This window comes from Carassius carassius, chromosome 41 (genome assembly GCF_963082965.1).
Source record: "Carassius carassius chromosome 41, fCarCar2.1, whole genome shotgun sequence".
NCBI classification, from domain to species: Eukaryota; Metazoa; Chordata; class Actinopteri; order Cypriniformes; family Cyprinidae; genus Carassius; species Carassius carassius.
In genome coordinates, this window is record NC_081795.1 from 7724212 (window position 1) to 7744234 (window position 20023).

At 39.9% G+C, this 20023-nt stretch overlaps 1 protein-coding gene across 1 annotated transcript; it reads left to right on the forward strand.

Annotated features, from left to right (window-relative positions):
• Positions 1–18806: 18806 nt before the first annotated feature.
• On the forward strand, positions 18807–19787 carry LOC132123218 (olfactory receptor 52E8-like). The gene has a single exon (XM_059533791.1). It carries the CDS (start codon positions 18810–18812, stop codon positions 19785–19787), a length of 978 nt encoding a protein of 325 aa, XP_059389774.1. The 5' UTR covers positions 18807–18809.
• Positions 19788–20023: the final 236 nt, after the last annotated feature.

The following is a 20023-nucleotide window of genomic DNA, read 5'->3' on the forward strand; positions in this document are numbered from 1 at the left end:
TCTTCTAGAGAGAACCGAGGTTACTTTAGTAACAGAGTACGTTCTGTTCAAATTCCCTTTAAAATCTTAAATGATTCCCTTTGAGCTAAATTGACCTGTTTCCCTTACATATTTATGGTGGAGATAATGCGGGCAGTTTAATCTAAATTGTGAGCATAAACCAAGTTATTTAATCTTTTATTTTGCTGCGGATGAAAGATGAGAAGCTAGCGAGACGTGTGTGTGTGTGTGTGTGTGACCCGTGACGTAAGCAGCGCGCGCCCGCTTAAATGAATGAAAGCAGAGGAGACTGCAAGTCCGCCTCTCCATTGTTAACAGCAGTAAGTGAACTTAAAACTAAACATCTGAGATCGTACAATAAGGTAGAAATTGAGCGTGTTCCTCATTTTTGTAATGCCTTGCTTATAGCTGATTGGACTTCACTGCGTGTTCCAGTGCCTCTCAAAAGCTATCTCAGTCACCAATCGCTGAACGGAGATAAACTGCTGTGATTCAAAGGGATATAAATCGGCGAATAAAGAATAGTTTTGAGCGTGTTCCTCAATCTATGTATCAAAGCCACAGTATTCATAGTTTGATTACCAGTGCGTGTTCCACTGCCGAATCAAATTTGATATTTGACTCCCCCAAGTTTAACATTAGAGAATAATGTTTGGCTGTCTGTGTCCGTTCACAAAGTGAATGCAATCTCGCATAACATTGCGTGTGTCCGAGAGTAATTTGAATGGGAGTGTTTTAAAAGCTTGATCAAGTAAGTTTTAACTGTGTACCAACAGCGAAGGAAACCTTTTGTGTTTGTGCCCAGAAAAACTGGCACAGAGATTTAGATCGCCATCACTGTGTTCCCCTACAGCAGGAAGCTGCTATTTGAAATAAGATCAATTTAACTCTATACGAACTGAGAGTTTAGGTGCCACATCGCAAAACCAACTAAAAGCGGTGTTGTTATGTGTACAGTGTTGAAATGAGCCGACATTTCATGTTACATGTTTAACTGTACGTCCAATGCAATGATTCATGCGCTAACGTTAATCCACTAGAATGTGATTTGGTTGCCACAGTTACCGTGACACAGAAGTCTCAGCGCACTTCCAGAGCAACTTTAAACTGCGCATGCGCAGCGCAGACGCTAGTGTAAACAAACTCCCCGGTGTTGCTAAGCTAACGAAACCGTTGCATTTACATTGAATGTCTATTCTAAAGCCACTAGCCTCAAAGGTTAGCAGTTAGCATTACCATCCAGTGGATGAATAGTGTGTGTTTGGGCAACGCTGACGTGATTTAACCCTTTAAACATCTTAACTAACACTTGTTAGTCTCTTTCTCTTTTATTGCCCTTTTCTCACTATACCACTTATTTTCATTTTACTAGAAAGGGAAATACTGACTCACAATTATTAATTGTCAAATTGAAATTTAATTGAAACATTAAATTTATTTTGAATAATTAAAATTTCCCTCTCAGATCATTTCATATGATATTTAATTCTAGTATTCTCTTTTGGGCCTAATTATTTTAGGAATGAATAAGCCTTGAACTTGAAAGTTTAAGTAAACTAGAGAGCCTAGCTTGGGAACGACACACCTGAGCCCTAAAAGGAGACATTGTTATCCCTCACTACAAGTTCAAATAAATTAGAAAGACAACTCTCTTTCACTTAAAGTTTATTTTGTTTGATTAGTTGTGCAGCAACTAAAACAACACTCTCCTTGTAGTTGAGATACCTGCTACTGAGACTTACCATCTCCGTCCTCTCTCTCCTTTCCTTTCCTCTTCACTTTTAACATTTGTAGGACATGTAAGAACCATCAATCAATTCTAAGTGAATTAAATACACAATCGTGTCTCAAAGACGACGAATCATCCTTATGAATTTGATTGTAATCATCCTCTCCCTTGTTCTTCCTAACCTCCCTACATTTGGAAACGCAATCCAAGTTTTAGCATCTCCTCCAACATTGAGATAAATTTAATAGAGATACGTGTTGAAAATCTGTCGCCTTTGCAGCCTCCCTGGTGAGCGGTCCAACTGTAAGGTATACAGTGTCAATCCTGTCAGACTAAGGAAAGAGATATCAGCATTATTATTGTATTCTTTTGTCCAAAACAAGAAATATAATAATATTGTTTACCTTTTTGATAACATTTAATTGGAAAAAAAATTATTTTCCTAATTTGAAAAACATAAATTTTTGCTTGTCATTGATTTTGTTTTTCACCCCTTTCTCTCTTTTCCTCTTCCTCATTAGAGTGACAAAGTCTTCGCATCTCTAGTCTACTTAGACACCCTGAACCCTGAAACACCGTCATCACCACACTTCACTAGTGGTTCACAATCACTGATACAACACTTAGTTGTCCCACCACACATAGGCTTTTACTCCACACAGATCTGCATCAGTCTCTCTTCCCCCTAGCGTGCCAACATGCCACAGACTGCAGACCCCATTGCCAATGGAGAAGATGTGAAAACTTGGCTGAGAGGCATGACAGACAGCCTCACTCCAAAGACATTTGAACTGTTATTATTTTTAATAATAATCCTAATCCTGAGAAGATTCCTGACACAAGATTCAAGCCAGAACAACAACCACGAGGAGCTAGTCAAGATCACGAGCTCACTAAGCTATGCCTTCACAACCCAGCTGAAACTGAGCGACAAGCACATCACCAACCTTCAAGAGGAGCTGACACGTGCTCAACGTCGCATAGACAAGCTGGAAGTGAAAGTTCAAGATCAACTCAAAGCACCCAGCGAGAGGGAGCAGGAAACAACGGAACATGTTAAGCTCCAAGCAGCCCTGGCAGCAGCTCAGCTCGACCAGCAACATGCAACAGCTGCTCAGAAAGACCTGGTAAACAGACTCCAGTATGCCGAACAGCTACTAGAGAAAGCCAAGCTAGACATCAGAAACAAGAATTCTGAAATCAGTGCTTTGAAAGACCACCTTGAAATGTACAGAACTGAAACGGACAATCTGACCCAACAACTAGACGATACCAACGATGAGCTCTACATGGTCAGAAAAGAACTCCAAAATGCTTACAAGCAGAAACAAGAGCCAAGAAAAGAGAAACATCTCTTAGCCTCATCACTGCTGAGCAGAACGGAGTCCCACGTCCAAGAACTGGCATATGATGAAAGGAGCGAAGGGCCACAACCTAAAACCTCACCTGCCTTCGCCACACAACCCTTTCCTGCCAACGAAAGAAAACCTCCCGTCCAAGACCTTGGAGCTGCACACGGGATGACCATCAAAGACCTCAACAAGTTGTCTGAAAACATCAGCAGGTTCAACTCTGACTCCACAGAGAGATATCGAATTTCATCTGGAAGTGAGACCTCATGTGACTGACAGAGACTGGTTATACCTCCTTAGAGCCACATCCAGTCCCGAGGTACGAAACTTTCTAGATCGACAGCCCAGTCAAACCAAGTCAAACTACCAGCGACTTTGTGAGGTCCTGATTAAAGAGTTTACAGACCCAGAGTCTGAACATGGACTGTTAACTGCCTTGGAAACCAAACAAGGTCGACAAGAGGCTCCACAAGCTTACTACAACCGACTCCGACAAGCCTACTTTGGTGCACACATCCAACCTGACCTTGAAGAGGATGTGAACTTCAAAAGCCTCTTCCTAAGAAATCTGCACCCTGGAGTCAGTCACCATCTAGGTGTCATGGCCTGTTCAAACTCCATGACCATCCAACAGTTGCGTGACCTAACACAGAAGGCCTATAACAAGCAGAAGATGGCCTCAAAGAAAGGTAACAGAACCTCCACACTCTTGAACTCTGTCAACAAAGACTCAAGCCTTGCACTGGACAACACCAAGTGGCATCACAATGCCAGAGGCTTCCATCAAGAGCACAGAGAGCGTGACGCCCATATCCACGACCGTTTTCAGCCCAACTGCTGGAAAAATCCATGGGACCAGCTACGCCTCTCAAGAAACCAAAAGGATAACATCTGGAAACCTAACCAGATATCCAAAGGTAATCATCTGACTCATCCAAGAGCAACACGGGTGGGTAAGCGACAACAAAACCCACCCCAGCAACACTCAGACATGCACAGTGCTGAGTATGCGCAAGAACATGACAGCTTACCATCAGAAGACATGGAACAAGTCATGAAACAACTGAGAGAGTTCCTTCAAGACCATTCACATGCATATGACCACAAAGTTGAGTCGTGCTTGATGTGACCAGCGACAGAACGGAAGGCCGGTGATCACCTGGTGCACCACATCAGAGATGACAAGCACCTTTTCAACAACGACCCAGAACGAACAAGTCTTTCACGGCCAACCGTTGATGAAAAATCTGAGATACCAAAGGACATCACCTCAGTCACTAACAAACTGTCAAATGAACTCCAACTCAAAGAACCACATTCCCTGTCTGTGCAACAGCAACCACCAGAGCACACAAGGTCAGAAAGTCTGCTACAGCCAGAAGGCACCACAAGAAGAATGCAATATAGGAGACAAAGTTTTGCAACCCAGCTTCACACAGCCATGCCAAACTGCCTCCGACTGTCTGCTAAAGAACTTCCTGCCTTGCTGGACTGACCCCCATTAGACCATGGACACGCCCTCATCCAAGCCAAGGATGCAGAGAGCCAGTCTTCAGTGACATAATAGAAAAGGGGGAGACAACACAGACTTGAACAGATCCAACCACACATGCACTACATCATTAACACACACAACATTACCTACACCCAGAGGTAACCACATCTACTGATAACACATTCAACAAACGTATTCTTCCCACAGGTAGAATATCCAACTTTTAGCGTAACAAAGTTACACATACCCACCATGAAGAAACATGCAGCCATCCTCACAATAGGTAGAACACCTGACACTAAGTTAAGGTTCATGACACACTAGTTGCACATGACATCCTAGCTCAATAGTAGTTGTAACCCATGCTAACAAAACCCACAGCAGCTTTGTTTTGTTTTGTTGTTCTTTTACCTATCCTTCTCCTTCCCCTCTTTCCTCAGTAGGTGAAACACCTAGACACCCTGCAAGGGTCAAAGGTCTGATATTAGGATTGACTCTGAACACCTAATATCCACCAGCCACTCTAAACTGTATGGAAGCCAGAGAGCTCCATGCATGATAGGTCAATTCATTTAATTGAAAATGAGGTTACTAGAAAACTAACGGTAAACGTGTAGAGTGAGACAACCTAGAAGAACCAAACAAAGTTAACCACAAATTTGATTGATGAATCAAAATAAAACAACGATTTCCAAAACGATCTAAACTATCCTCAATGTGCTAAACTACATTGACTAATTGAACTTAACCACGTGTACCTAAATAACCTGATGCTTGCACCAGTACAGTAACTGTCATGTAGGGCTGTGCAAAAAATCGAATGTGATTTTCATGCACATCTCATCAGTAAAGATGCTCCTGTGATTAGAAGTATATCTCCAGCACGTGCGTTCAGATCAGGGTTGCCAGGATTTCACAACAAATCCTAACCAGTTGCTTCTTAAAACTAGTCCAAAACTAGTCCAATCGCGCTTCCAAGGAGGTTCCCCGATAAAAATTGCTTCCCGGGGTTAAAATATAAATTTTTTGGAAGGGTTGCCTTGGTAAAATTCGAATTTTAGGGGCTAAATATCACGTTATTTGTATTGGGGTTGCTTCAAACCGCAGACATGAAAAACAACCACAGACTTGGCAACACTGGTTCAGGTGGAGCGGCAGTTACTAAACAGAGCCGTAGTCTACCGACAACTAACACAAAATCGTTTTCAAAATCGACAAAGAATCGCCTGCGATTTTAACATCGATTTTGTGTAGATTGTCAGTGAATTATGGCTCGGTGTAGTAAATGCCAACCAGTGTTGCCAAGTCTGTGGTTGTTTTTCATGTCCGGGGATTGAAGCGACCCCAATACAAATAACGTGATATTTAGCACCTAAAATGCGAATTTTACCAAGGCAACTCTGCTAAAAAACTTATATTGTAACCCCGGGAAGCAATTTTTATCGGGGAACCTCCTGGAAGCGCGATTGGACTAGTTTTGGACTATTTTTGAGAAGCAACTGGGCAGGATTTGTTGTGAAAACCTGACAACCCTGATCCGAACGCACGTGCTGGAGATATACTTCTAATTACAGGAGCGTCTTTACTGATGAGATGTGCATGAAAATCGCATTCGATTTTTTGCACAGCCCTACTGTCATGGAGGTGTTGTCTTGTTGTTTGCTGTGTTTGTCTGCTTCTTCTGCCTTTGTTTCTCCAGCGATTGACGATGTCTTCAGCTAAACACCTCGCTGATCGAAAGGGGGATATGTAGCAGAAATGACTCGAACCAGACAAATTAAAGAGTCGATCAGGGCTGTGGCTGAAACACGAGCTGAATTCCTCAGTAAGGCAACAGGAAGTCATAAAACATTCTGTGCCACAAGTCCCAAGCAAGATAACCAACCAACCAAAGCTTTCACAGAACAGCTTTCAACATTAACACCACTAGAACAATTATTGACAATTTCAATTCGGAGAAGAGATTTGTCAAATTTGTTGTTCGTAATTGATAAGCAACGCCGGACATCATGTGTAAACCCATGAGGGTACACCCCCCCCCCCAACCTAGCAGAACCAGACTGAAATTCCTAAGGGGGAAGGGGCTTTAAGCCTCTGGTCTCCACAGACATCTTTGCCAAGAGAATGGCAAAGAACCTGTCTTTTCTACATGTATATGGACCAAAATGAACTCCAAAATGACTTCTGAATTAATATCAGTCCATCGCTTAACTCCATATTCATTTATATGTAACCCACACATTTGACTATCATGTTATAATCACTTATTGTGTATATCTTTTAATAACTATGGGATAGCTTAAGGATACATAGTCATGTCTAGTATCTATGTGATGGAAACTGCTAGCTTGAAATAGTCCTGACAATCAAATATTTGTCAAATGTATCATATTCGTGTTATAGGAATCATGTCCAAAATTATACCCTACAAGAGCGGGAAAATTCGGACCACATGCTTGGTAAGATAAAAATATGATTTATGATACCCCCGAGCCAAGACAATATCTGATTGGTCAAGACAACATTTGAGGTCTGGCCAACAGGCCAGTTTAAATACTCAGGACACCATAAAATCTTGCTTTAAGTCTCTAGCTTTGCTTCTGCTATAAGTCATGTCTGCTTTTACATTTACATTTTACATTTATTCATTTAGCTGACGCTTTTATCCAAAGCGACTTACAATTGCTATGTCAGAGGTCACACACCTCTGGAGCAACTACCCACTGCGCAATGTGACGTCGTAGTGTCGTCATTTTCATGTAATATTGGATGTCCAAATTTGGTCCATTGAAGGGGTTGTTTTGTAACGCCAGGCGACGTCTTTTTTCGACGTCATCCGCACGTCATTTTTCGACGTCTTCCGCACATCATTTTTCGACGTCCATCCACAAAAGTTTGTTTACAATAAATCGCGCTCAGTGCTCTCAAACAAAACAGCGGCTTATTGCTCACACACACACACACACACACACACACACACACACACACACACACACACCTTGCCTGGGACTCGAACTCGTGATCATCTGCTCCACGTGCCAACGCTCTACTGTTTGAGCTACAGCATCAGACTTTTATGCGTTTCCAGTTATCAGTCTAAATGTTGAACAATGATTATTAAATCAAACAATCGATCGAGTGATTTGAGGGTGAGATCATTTCTGGTTATCGCGTTTAGGCTAAAAATAGGTTCGGCGCTTGGAACATAAGACCACGAGCATCTTGCAGTACATTTAAAATATTTTAAATATAATATTTTAAATATTTCAAAAATATATTACATTTTAAATATAGCGATTTAGAAACGTGGATGGAGCAGTGAATAGGTTCATTACACAGCAAAATGACATGACAAACTCGCGTTTTGGAAAAGAGCTCTTCATTTGTAAATTAAAAAAATTATAATAATCATGTAAATTTCCTGCACCTGTCATAGACGTCCAAATGACGTCCAAAAAATTACCCAGTTCAGGTCCAATGTTGAACGTAAATATGACGTCCAAGTTGGGTCATGGTTGGACGTCCAAATAGTGGACCTAGTTTGGACGTCGAAAAAAATTACCCAGTTCAAAGGTCCAATGTTGAACGTCAATATGACGTCCAAGTTGGGTCATGGTTGGACGTCCAAATAGTGGACCTAGTTTGGACGTCGAAAAAAATTCCCCAGTTCAAAAGTCCAATGTTGAATGTCTATATGACGTCCAAGTTGAGTCATGGTTGGACGTCCAAATAGTGGACCTAGTTTGGACGTCGAATAGATGTCCAGAATTGGTCATGGACCGACGGACCCAATATAGACATGATCTGCACGTCTATCCGACGTCCAACGTTTAGTGGGTAGGGGTTAAGTGTCTTGCTCTAGGACACATTGGTGTTTCACAGTGGATTTGAACCCGGGTCTCTCACACCATTGGCATGTGTCTTATCCACTGCGCCAACACCACCCCCTTTTAGTCTCTAGCTATGCTTCTGCTATTAGTCATGTCTGTTTTTTTTAGTCTCTAGCGTTTAGCTTCTGCTATCAGTCATACCTGCTTTTAGCTTTGCTTCTTAGCTTTAGCTTTTAGCCATGCTGTTTGTCATCACTGTTCTTTGAGCGCGGTCCCAGCGTGCTTTAGCCTGCACACCTGTTGCTACTTAGCCACGATGAGAAAGAACACCACCTAGTCTCATCAAACTTTACTTCTTTTCTTTTCCGTTAGAGAGTTTCGTGTTCTGAGTTAAGTTTTGTAACGTCGAGTTTCAACTTCAACCCGCACACAACTCCGTCTTCAGCCAACGCCCAACCAGGGCTTCTCAAGACGTCACTTCAATGACTACTGAACTTCCAGCCAATCAGCGACAACTTTACACAGGCAATGTACCTTCAGACATTTGTGCTGGTGTATCTAATATAATTTTAACCTCATTGAGGAACTCAATGCGAGGGTTAATTTAGTGATTGATGGTTGTTCATGTCTATGCAATTTAACGTATTGCTGTAAACTTGGGATTCCACATTTCCATTCTCTTAAACTCATCTTTCCCTAACTTTCGATCTTCCTGCAACTTGTGTGAATGTGTGCGTGCGTGCGTTTGTGTGTTAGATTAGTTTATATGTCTTCGATTTATCTAATAAAGCCTAATTCATATTGAAAAGAGAAGTATCTTGTGGTTTGTGCTTACAAGTTAATGTCTTAAACTGCCGATCTTGTTACTGTGCTAATTGATAGTGTTTTCACTATACTTTGGATATTAATATCCAGAGCAGATTTGATGTTAAACGGCTCGTTCACTGAATCGCAGGGCATCTCAGTGATCAGCCGTGAAACAGTGATTCTGTTCAAATTCCCTTTAAAATCTTAAATGATTCCCTTTGAGCTAAATTGACCTGTTTCCCTTACACTCTCCTGTGGGCATTGAGGCTGTCGGTCACAAGCTGCTCTCTGCAGGCACAACGAAAGAAAGGGTTAGCCAAGTCTTGCAGAGACATTTCTCACCTCTGTGTCCGCTTGCAGGGTTTAAATGAACAGGGGCTGATGGGGCGCAGGTGTGGCTGCTCAGCCCGTGATGTTTCCAGGGCGACGCTGATGAGAGCACGTGTCACACAAGTTATTATTGTGATCATGGACCAGTGTTTAGGTTGGCATGCAATGATGTTAGCATTAATGTTTTCATGGCAAAACTCTGCACAGCTTTATACTTGGTAGCACCATTTCTCATTATAGCTCTGTCATGTCTGGGTATTTTTCTTGCCTTAAGTAAAATAAAAAACTTGGGAAGGAGATTTAAAAGCTCTGAAGACCTGTGTTTCTCACCTGTTGTTAGTGGGATCCTTTTTTCTACCCATAATCTGCATATACATGTCCTATAATTTATGTTTTAAATACAGCTGAAATCAAAGAGGTAATTCGAAAATACCTTAAAAAGAACTCAACACAAATTGAGAGTGTTTCAAACTAACTACATTGATTATATCAGTTTCTTTATTAAATAATTAAATTATGAAAAAACATTTTTTGTAAAATACATTCTCAAAAGTACTTTTAAAAGTAAGTAAGGAATAGGTTAATTAAATATACTGGGTTATATACAATAAGTTATAAGTGTATAAGTGTATAAGCATAAGAAGAAACATGAAGTTATATGCTTTTATTTATTATTGAATGTATTTTTTGTATCTATTACATATTGTTTAGATGTAGACCCACCCAAGTTAGACCCATCTACATTATTATGTAACCGACTTAAAAATGTTATGACCAGTCTTACAGAATAAAATAAATAAATGACAAATTTGGAAAACTAGTCTAAGTCTATTTGTCTAATTATTAACTAGTCTAATAATCCTTGTGTGATTCCATAAATAGTGGTGTATATCCCTTCCTCATAATATGCATTTTGAGATTTTATGTTTTAATAATTTAAGGATAAAAGGTTACATAACTGGCAGCCCACTCTGATCAAGCAAATGAGTCCGCTTCCAAATTAAGAAACCTTTTCCGTTTGAAATTACATCTTTGGCATTGGTCAAAACTTGAGAGGTGTGTCCTCTGCAGAAGTAAAAAGCCCATATCTCCAGACCAGGGCCGGAGTGGGACTTATTTTCAGCCCAGGGGTCTCATGCACTAGACTGGCCCACTTTAGTTCATGACTGACTAGATTAAAATAATGTAATTAAAACATCATAAGTCTGCAATAGTTCACTGTTCTGTACAGGCCTTATTATTCATTTTATTAAAAATATAATGGGTCACTAGTAACACTTGGGCATAGAAAGTTGTAATATTGTATTTAATGTGATAATGTTTGCTTATTCACACACTGTGATACAACAGCTTATTGTATCATTCAAAATATCACCGAATTCACAGTGTTCAGAAAGTTTCTTCAGTTTCTCCCTCTTCCTGATTTCTTTTGTGAAACCAAAATCTTTACTCTTTGACTAATGGTTTAGGTGAAAAACACAATCTCTGCATAAGTTTTCTCACCTGGTTTTGTCTGCTGTACAAGACTGCGTAGTTAAGTGAAGGCCATTGCCTCCATCACACTGAGAAAAGCAGGCACAATCTTCTTACCCTCAATGGAATTTGCCTGAAGGAAATATTAAAATCGCGCTGTATATGAACATTTTAGTGGAAATATCCAGCTGTATTGTCTTTCTGTATGTATTCACAGGCAAGTTCGCACCGCGTTCAGCTGTTTACTGCACTTCACTCTTCTATTCGGCAACTCACACACACAAAGGTTCTTTCAAACATCATCGCCACTTTGTCATGTCTATCCCTTTTCTACTTTTCTACTTATCCAAATTGTTAAAATGTGTAGAATCCACTTTAGCTTCTTTTTCATCAACCAGTCAAACACAGCAGGATATGCAAATTTCTGTCTGTTTTTTTGGCCAGTAAAAATCTGTACACTGGCTAAATCTACTCTCTGACACTAGGTGGGGCTCATTGAACAGCCGAATTAGAATAGTTTCCCCGTAACCTCTGTGGACAAAGCAGCATTGCGATTAAGAACACTTAGGAATAACAAAGCCAGATAAAAAATATGTGACAGTATTTTTTTATCATGAATTGTTCAAATTGCAGTAATAGATTATGGTTTTAATGATAATTAAGATATGAAATGGTAATACTAACCGTAGGGAATTTTATCATGATTTATCGTCAAATCGGTAATCGTCCCATCCCTAGTCGTGACATATCATTGCATTCATATATCATCTCCAGGGGCCTCATGGGATAATAAAGTGTCCATCGACTCCACACTTCAGAATCCATGCGATATTAGCCGCGCTTCGGTTTCTTCGCCCTCGGAGGCAGAGCTCGCTGCAGCATTCATCTTTCTCTGAGGAGATTGATGTTGTTTGTGTGACTGAGTGGCAAAAAAAAAAAAAAAAACGACATGCGCACTGCAGAGGCAACGCATGTATTTGTGGCAACAGGGGACCGTAATTTGTGGGGCACTAGGGCCTAGCTATTTAGAATAGAATAACTGCAACTTTAAGAAAACTGACTACGCCACTCTGACATCACAGAGAATGATTGATACCCTTTATCTTAAGGCACACAAGTTCAAAGGCAAAAAGAATTCTTTATTAATAAAAGCACACAGGAGTAAACCGGGCGTACCAGGCAAGACTCCTCACGGCATCGGACCATAAAATATATATGTTATAAAGGCAGAGGAGAAATACAGTCATTCAAAAGTCAGTCACTACAAAATGAACATACAATAAAAACCTTACACTCAAAAGCTTTTCGGCTGAGGGCTAAAGAAAAAGGAACCCAACCACACACTGTAGAGTAAACTCTTATCACTCACATGCAAAATCCATGCGTCTCACTGCACACAGCACCCAGTGTTCAAACCACCACCAGCACGCTGAGGAAACAAGGGAGGATTCCTGACTGAAGCCCCCGGCATCTAGCAGAAGGGATTTATGGTTGCTCACACACACACACAAAATCAAGAAAAGGATCACGATTAGAATGAATCACGACTGAATCAAGTCAATATAAACAGCAAAAAAACAATAATAACAAAAATAATACTAACAATACTAATAATAATAATAACAATAATAAACCAAAAACACACTTAACTGGGAACTATAATTCACACTAACACAATCTCAAAAAAAAGAAACAAAAGAAAAACAAAGCAAATTACTAGCAGCGTCATTCAACACGCATAAACCACACTTACAAATCAGACAAGAACCACAAAACCGTAGGTTTTAAGACAACGGCGATTCCTCGCATTAAATACTGACAAAAAGCCAGAGAGGAAAAGATCTCAGACACCTTAGAAGGGAAACACAATGGTTAAACGCCCGCCCGAATACCCAATGTTCTCGACCCAATCAGGAAAAGACTCACCCGCCGATAGAACCAGGTCAATCACTGACAGTGAGAGACCACAGAAACCACACTGTAGTGAGAGACCACAGAATCCAGTTCTGGTGGGCCCCAAGCAGGCTCTGGAAATGGAATAGAAGTAGACTCTCTCTGAGGATAGAGGCCATCGAGGTGGATGTGTCCTTTTTTAGATCTGCGCTTTTTGAACCACTCAGTCAGGGGACTGAAGTTCAGCACGCTTGCACAGGCCAAGTCCGAGGAATGGTGTGTCACGATCTATCAAAAAGATGCACTTATCTCCATCCTTAAGATTTAACGGCAAGGAAAGTGTGCTTTCTCCAGTACAGAGAACCACTTATCTGAGCGTGGTGTGGGATTCAACCAAGATGCAGGCTTGTATGTCACCTGCTCGGATTGAGTCGATCCTCACTGCAGTCACGAGAGTGAGAGAAAACTGTTCACTCACCATCAAGCAGTCTCGGAGATTGCTGGTTTTGATGGCAGCTGCGTCCAACGTGAATGCTATTGGCTTGCTGTACATGAGACCTCTACAGTGGTGGCTCAAGACCAAGGGGTTCTCCCCGAAGGGAAACCCACCCCGCATGCTAAAGGTCACGCAGCGGTGCCTACATGCCCTAGACATGTGGAGAAAACCTTGGTTCTTGTCTCAAGGCCCAGTAATGGGAGCTCCTTGTCGCCACGTAATGCTAGAGACGAACGCATCCCTCACCGGCTGGGGTGCAGTCATGAGTGACCGACCTGCCCACGGTCTGTGGAGTGGCTGCCATCCGACATGGCATATCATCTACTCGAGGATGCTGGCTGTGCTTGGAGCACTACATTACTTTCTCCCAGACCTAAGAGGTCACCATATCTTGCTGCGCATGACAATACAGCAGTGGTCTAGAGCTGTAATCGGGCCTTAAAAGTTAGGCCCGACAGGACCCGAGCCATACAGGTTTCGGCCCGAGCCCAACAAGTACATTTTGTTTGACAGCTTTTTTAAAGCCCGAACCCGTTAACAGCCCGACATTATTCAAATGTGCGCAAACACACAGCCTTTTGCCTTTTGTCAATAATGAGTCATTTATACATGTTTTAACATAATTTATTCATAACTAACGTAGACTAGACCACTTGGAAGTTGGAATAAAGAAATGAAATAAGTCCTCTGTGACATCGTAAGATCTCAGCATTCTAGACATAGGCTCATTTAGCCTATAAATAAACCAACGCACCAATAAAAACGAGTCATTTTTAACAAATTATATTAAGATAAATTTTAAATTAAGATGGGTTTTTGGCAATAACAAAATTAAGATAAAGGCTCCGCCGGATTTGCTTCGCACTAGCAGATGATATTTAATAAAAGAATAATGCCAACATTAGCGTAAATACTCTGTCCACATTATGAATTTATGAATTTAAGACTCAATTAATATTTAGTTATCATTTGAAAAACCATTACTCACAGAGATTAGGCTAAGCCTATGTTTTTGTCCAGGAAAATGATTGAATCCACTGTAGAGGTCTTCAGCGCATTCCTGCACTCACTGATGGTGCGTCATTATTCACTCATTATAAACATGGTCAAAACTTTTCCACACCTCAGACTTTGCTTTAGTTGCTGGTGCAACCAAAACGTAATCACCAGAGGCAAGCCTCCGTTACACCTACTCAGCATTCATTTTCGCATCTTTCTCGCGCTAATCGAAACACATCACATGACCGCTCGTTTACCTCGCAAACCGGAGCGCAAACCCGAGCCTGACCCGAGCCCGCGTAAGATGATATAAATTAAGCCCGAACCCGACCGAACCCGTTGGATCCCATCGGGTCCCGTCGGGTTCGGGCAAAGATCTTCAGCTCTACAGTGGTCTCTTAAATTAACCAATGTATCAACCAATCCCAAACATTATCGACGCAGCTCGATTTCCTGAAGAGGAACGTCTAAGGTTACGTATGTAACGTCTCGGTTACGTAAGAGGGAACGGAGACACCGCGTCGGTGACCGACGCAAAATGGGATATCGCTTCGATAGACCAATCTACTTCGAGTGTAAACTGGCATGCAATTATTGCATTCATCTGCTGCTGATAACTGCGTGATTATAAGAAGTCAGCAGGTGCAATGCATACCAGGTTTTCGGTGAGGAGCCGAGCCGGAGACCTGGCAGCTGAGCGGTGGTACAGCAACCATGGTGACTGGACGTTCCTCTGCAATCCACTCGACACAGGAACGACCGCCGCTGAAGCGCCGTCTCGCCAACACACGAAGCTTCCGAGAGCGTGCTGAACTTGTAGTTCACAGTTGAGCAGAACGATACTAACAGAAACTTTTTTGTACAGTAGTGCAGAATGTATCAATTCATTAATGATTTAATCATTTTTGATAATAAAGGTCAGCACCAACATACTGCAATACATGAATATGCATTATATAATTATGAAATTTTACTACGAAAAATGCCTTTCCTGGGTCAATTAGTTGATGAATGAATGAAATGAATGTTTCATTATATTACATATCTCAGGATACAATTATTACAGTCTAGAGGGAATAATTAAGAACTCTTATGTTGTGCTGTGTTGTAGCAGTGTAGAAATGATTAGATGAATATGAATAATGAATAAATTATCAGGAAATTTGTATTCTGGAAGTGAACTAATCCTTTAAGAATGACCATCTCCCATCCTTTATATAGGCTACTGTTTAGTTATTTACCACAAAGGCCCACAAATAAATATAGTTAAATAATTTAAAGTACTAGTTAAAAGTTTGGAAACATTTATTTTATTATTATTACGGTTTTCCAATGTTTACATCTGGTAAGTAATTTTAAGAATCAAAATTATTTTAGTAACCTTCAGGATGGGCTTTATACGATACAATTTCACACTGGCTATCAAAATCAAATCAAATAGTAATGAAGGGAAAATCAGAACAAATACATTAAAGTTCAAGCATTAGAGTTCATATGTATTGATACTGTTACGAAGTGAGAGTCAGAGGCGTTCGGATCCATGTGCAGTATTTATTAAACCGAATGGTCAGACAGGCAGAGATCAGGAATGGCGTCAGGTGTGTCAGGGATAACCAGAATCGTAACCAGAAACAAGCAGAGATTGGGACAGGCAGCAGAGAATCAGAGTCGGAATACACAGTCCAAAGGTCAAACACAGGAATAACAAACACAGGGAAAAACGCTCGAAAATGTTAGACTGGCTAAACAAGACTTCACAGTGAGTGAGAGTGATTGTGGTGCTTATATGTGTGTGTAAATGAGGTGCAGGTGTGGCAAGGAAATTGGCTGATGAATGAGGTGCAGGTGTGGCAAGGTGATTGTGATGCAGTGACTCATGGCAGATGTAGTTCGGGTGTGGTGCAACAGTATGAGAGGTGCTAGTGTCCAAGGGATGATATGGTGACATCCGGTGGTTGATGGGTGGAATGGTTCTGAGTGGAGTGCCCTCTACAGAAGTTCGTGGGCACTCCAGCTAATGATCGTGACAGATACATGAGTGTCACAGTGGGGTGTGAGAAATACATTACGAAGATGAATGCAAACAGTCTTTTATCTAAACCACACATAAGGAATCCACAGAAGGTAGGCAGTAAAACACACAACTCAACTTTAACTTTAGTGTAAGAATATTTAATTCTAAATTATTTTAATAACCTTCTATCAGGATGGGCTCTATATGATAAAATTTCACACTGGCTGTCAATATCAAATCAAATAATAAGAAAGGAAAAATCTGAACAAATACTTTAAATTTAGGCATCAGAATTTAAATGTATATCCATTGATACATGAGATGGTGTAAGTATTTAATTCTAGCACATATTGACATGCTTACAAAGGAATGTACACAGCACGTCACGACAGAATAGTGGACTTGATAGTGAAAGACATATCAAACTATTTACCATCGTTAGTAAGAATATTCAAACATGCTTGTGTAAATTCATCCATGTTTCAGTATCTGAACAGTAACTTTGAAATCTCTCATCTTTCTGCTAACACACCAGATGTTGTTGTGATTAATGAGGATTGTAGAGAGGTGTTTGTTTTGGAGGTTGCGTGCACCTTTGACTCTAGTATGGAGGAAGCTTTCATGACTAAAATCATTAAATATCAATCACTCCTAAATACCATTTTATAAATAGGTTATCGAAGCCAATTACTTATTTTTATATTTGGTAGTTTAGGACACACACACAGGTTGGTCGTAAGAGGGCTTCAACAGCTTGGGATGCCCAAACCGAGGGCCAAACGCTTGGCAAAGTACCGTGCACTGTCTGCTATTATAGGCAGCCATCATATATGGAGGAGACGCTGTTATTTATATCCATAAGAACTGAGTGTTATGCTTAATATTGTAAAGACCTGATGTATGCCACTGGTCCATGATCTTGTACATGTATTTAGCTGCATCTATAATATTTTTGTCCTCGTGAGTACTTCTTAAATTGTTAAAATGTGTGTGTGTGCGTGTGTGTGTGTGTGTGTGCTTGTGCGCGTGTGCGTTCGTACGCGTGCGTGCGTGTTTGCGAGTGAAAAAATGCACAAAGTTTCCTGTGAGGGTTAGGTTTAATGGTAGGGTTGGTGAAGGGCGATAGAATATACAGTTTGTACAGTATAAAAACCATCCCCAGATATTATTAGAACAGTACGGTAATGTAAGACCTCCATTTATCTTCGGAACACAGTTTAAGATATTTTAGATTTAGTCCAAGAGCTCTCAGTCCCTCCATTGAAACTGTGTGTACGGTATACTGTCCATGTCCCGGGATATTGGTTTGTTTGAACTCAGAGGAAGTGTCAGCCACATTAAAAAAGTTAACAGCTTAAGTCATTTGCGGATTAACGCGTATTGGAGACGCGAACAGTTTTAAAACGATTCAGTTCGATTTGGTGAACTGTTTCAAAAAGATTCGGTTACATTGAATGATTCGTTCGCAAACCGGATATGACAAACTGCTTTGTTTTGAACTGTCTTACAACAGACACGGAAGAGAAGACAATGCTGAATAATGTCGTAGTTTTTGCTATTTTTGGACAAAAAGTATTTTCGATGCTTCAAAAAATTCTAACTGACCCTCTGATGTCACATGGACTACTTTGATGATGTTTTTCTTACCTTTCTGGACATGGACAGTATACTGTACACACAGCTTCAATGGAGGGACTAAGAGCTCTTGGACTAAATCTAAAATATCTTAAACTGTGTTCCAAAAATAAACGGAGGTCTTACGGGTTTGGAACAACATGAGGGTAACTTATTAATGACATAATTTTGCAAATTGGGTGAACTAACCCTTTAAGTGCTTACTAAAGGCTGAGTATTATTCGGTCATATCTCATAATTTTTTGGATTTGAACAAGACTAGTTCACTTAGATTGTACTACATGAAGAACATTGTTTTTATTTTTATTTTTTACCTATTACAATTTTTGACCAATCAAACTGAAATGTGGCTGATATCCAGACGAAGACTCAGTTCCAGCTGGCCCTCTGAACTACTGGAGTGTCCAGATAATTGATTATAACATGCAGGTGTTACATCATTGTTTTGTCAGAATAATCTCAGGAGATTTTTGAGAAAATATATATTTGAATTGAATGACATGGATATCAGTGAATATACTAAATGTGCAGTAGGACAGGATAATAGGTCTTTATATTTACAGAGTAATTCAAGCTTGCTGACAGACAAAAAAAGCCACAGTCATTATTTATTCTGGCTTTGTAGGTTTATTAAATGTTATATTTTTTATTAATAGACAATGCTGTGTATTCTTTGAATTTATACAAATGCATTTATTATGTCTTTGTGCTAATTTCCATTTTCAGCTTGGAGAAAACACCAATCCCAAAGCTGCAATGAATTCTATAAGTGAAAGTTTTTTTGAGAATGACTCCATTGTTCATCCTGAATATTTTTTCATCGTTGGACTTTCAGGTGTACCATACAGCACTTATTACTATATTTTCTTATTTTTCCTTTATATTATTGCTGTAATTGGGAACTCTGTAGTGCTCTTTATTATAGTTGTTGACCAGAACCTGCACTGTCCAAAGTACTTTGGTATGTTTCATTTGGCCCTGGCTGACTTTAGTGAAACTAATGCACTGATTCCAAACATAATGAGGATTTTTGTTTTTGATTCACAGTACATCTCCTTCAATGCTTGTTTGGCCAACATGTTTTTTGTGCACTTCTTTAGTACTATGCAGAGCTTCACTCTTGTTGTTCTGGCATATGATCGCTTCATTGCAATTTGTTTGCCATTAAGATATCATGCCATAGTAAATAATACTGTCATGTCTGTAGTGTTTTTAGTATTATGGGCATTTAACGGTTGTCTGGTTGCCTTTGTGGTGTTTTTGATCAAACGACTTTCATTCTGTAAAACCAATATGATATCAAGTTATTATTGTGATCATGGACCAGTGTTTAGGTTGGCATGCAATGATGTTAGCATTAATGTTTTCATGGCAAAACTCTGCACAGCTTTATACATGGTAGCACCATTTCTCATTATAGTTCTGTCATATCTGGGTATTTTTCTTGCCTTAAGTAAAATAACAACTTGGGAAGGACGTTTAAAAGCTCTGAAGACCTGTGTTTCTCACCTGTTGTTAGTGGGATCCTTTTTTCTACCCATAATCTGCATATACATGGTTGCATTTGTAATTTATCTCACACCTAATGCCAGAATCATCAGCACATCACTGGCATATGCTGTTCCACCGATGCTAAATCCTATTATTTATGTTTTAAATACAGCTGAAATCAAAGAGGTAATTCGAAAATACCTTAAAAAGAACACAACACAAACTGAGAGTGTTTCAAACTAACTACATTGATTATATCTGTTTCTTTATTAAATAATTAAAATTATGAATTTTTTTTTTTTTTGTAAAATACATTCCAGAAAGTACTTTTAAAAGAAAGTAAGGAATAGGTTAATTAAATATACTGGGTTATATACAATAAGTTACAAGTGTGTAAGTGTATAAGCATAAGAAGAAACATGAAGTGATATGCTTTTATTTATTATTGAATGTATTTTTGTATCTATTACATCTTGTTT

Bases quoted from the DNA above. Each gene is read 5' to 3' on its own strand.
- LOC132123218 (XM_059533791.1), top strand. From the start codon at position 18,810: ATGAATTCTATAAGTGAAAGTTTTTTTGAGAATGACTCCATTGTTCAT.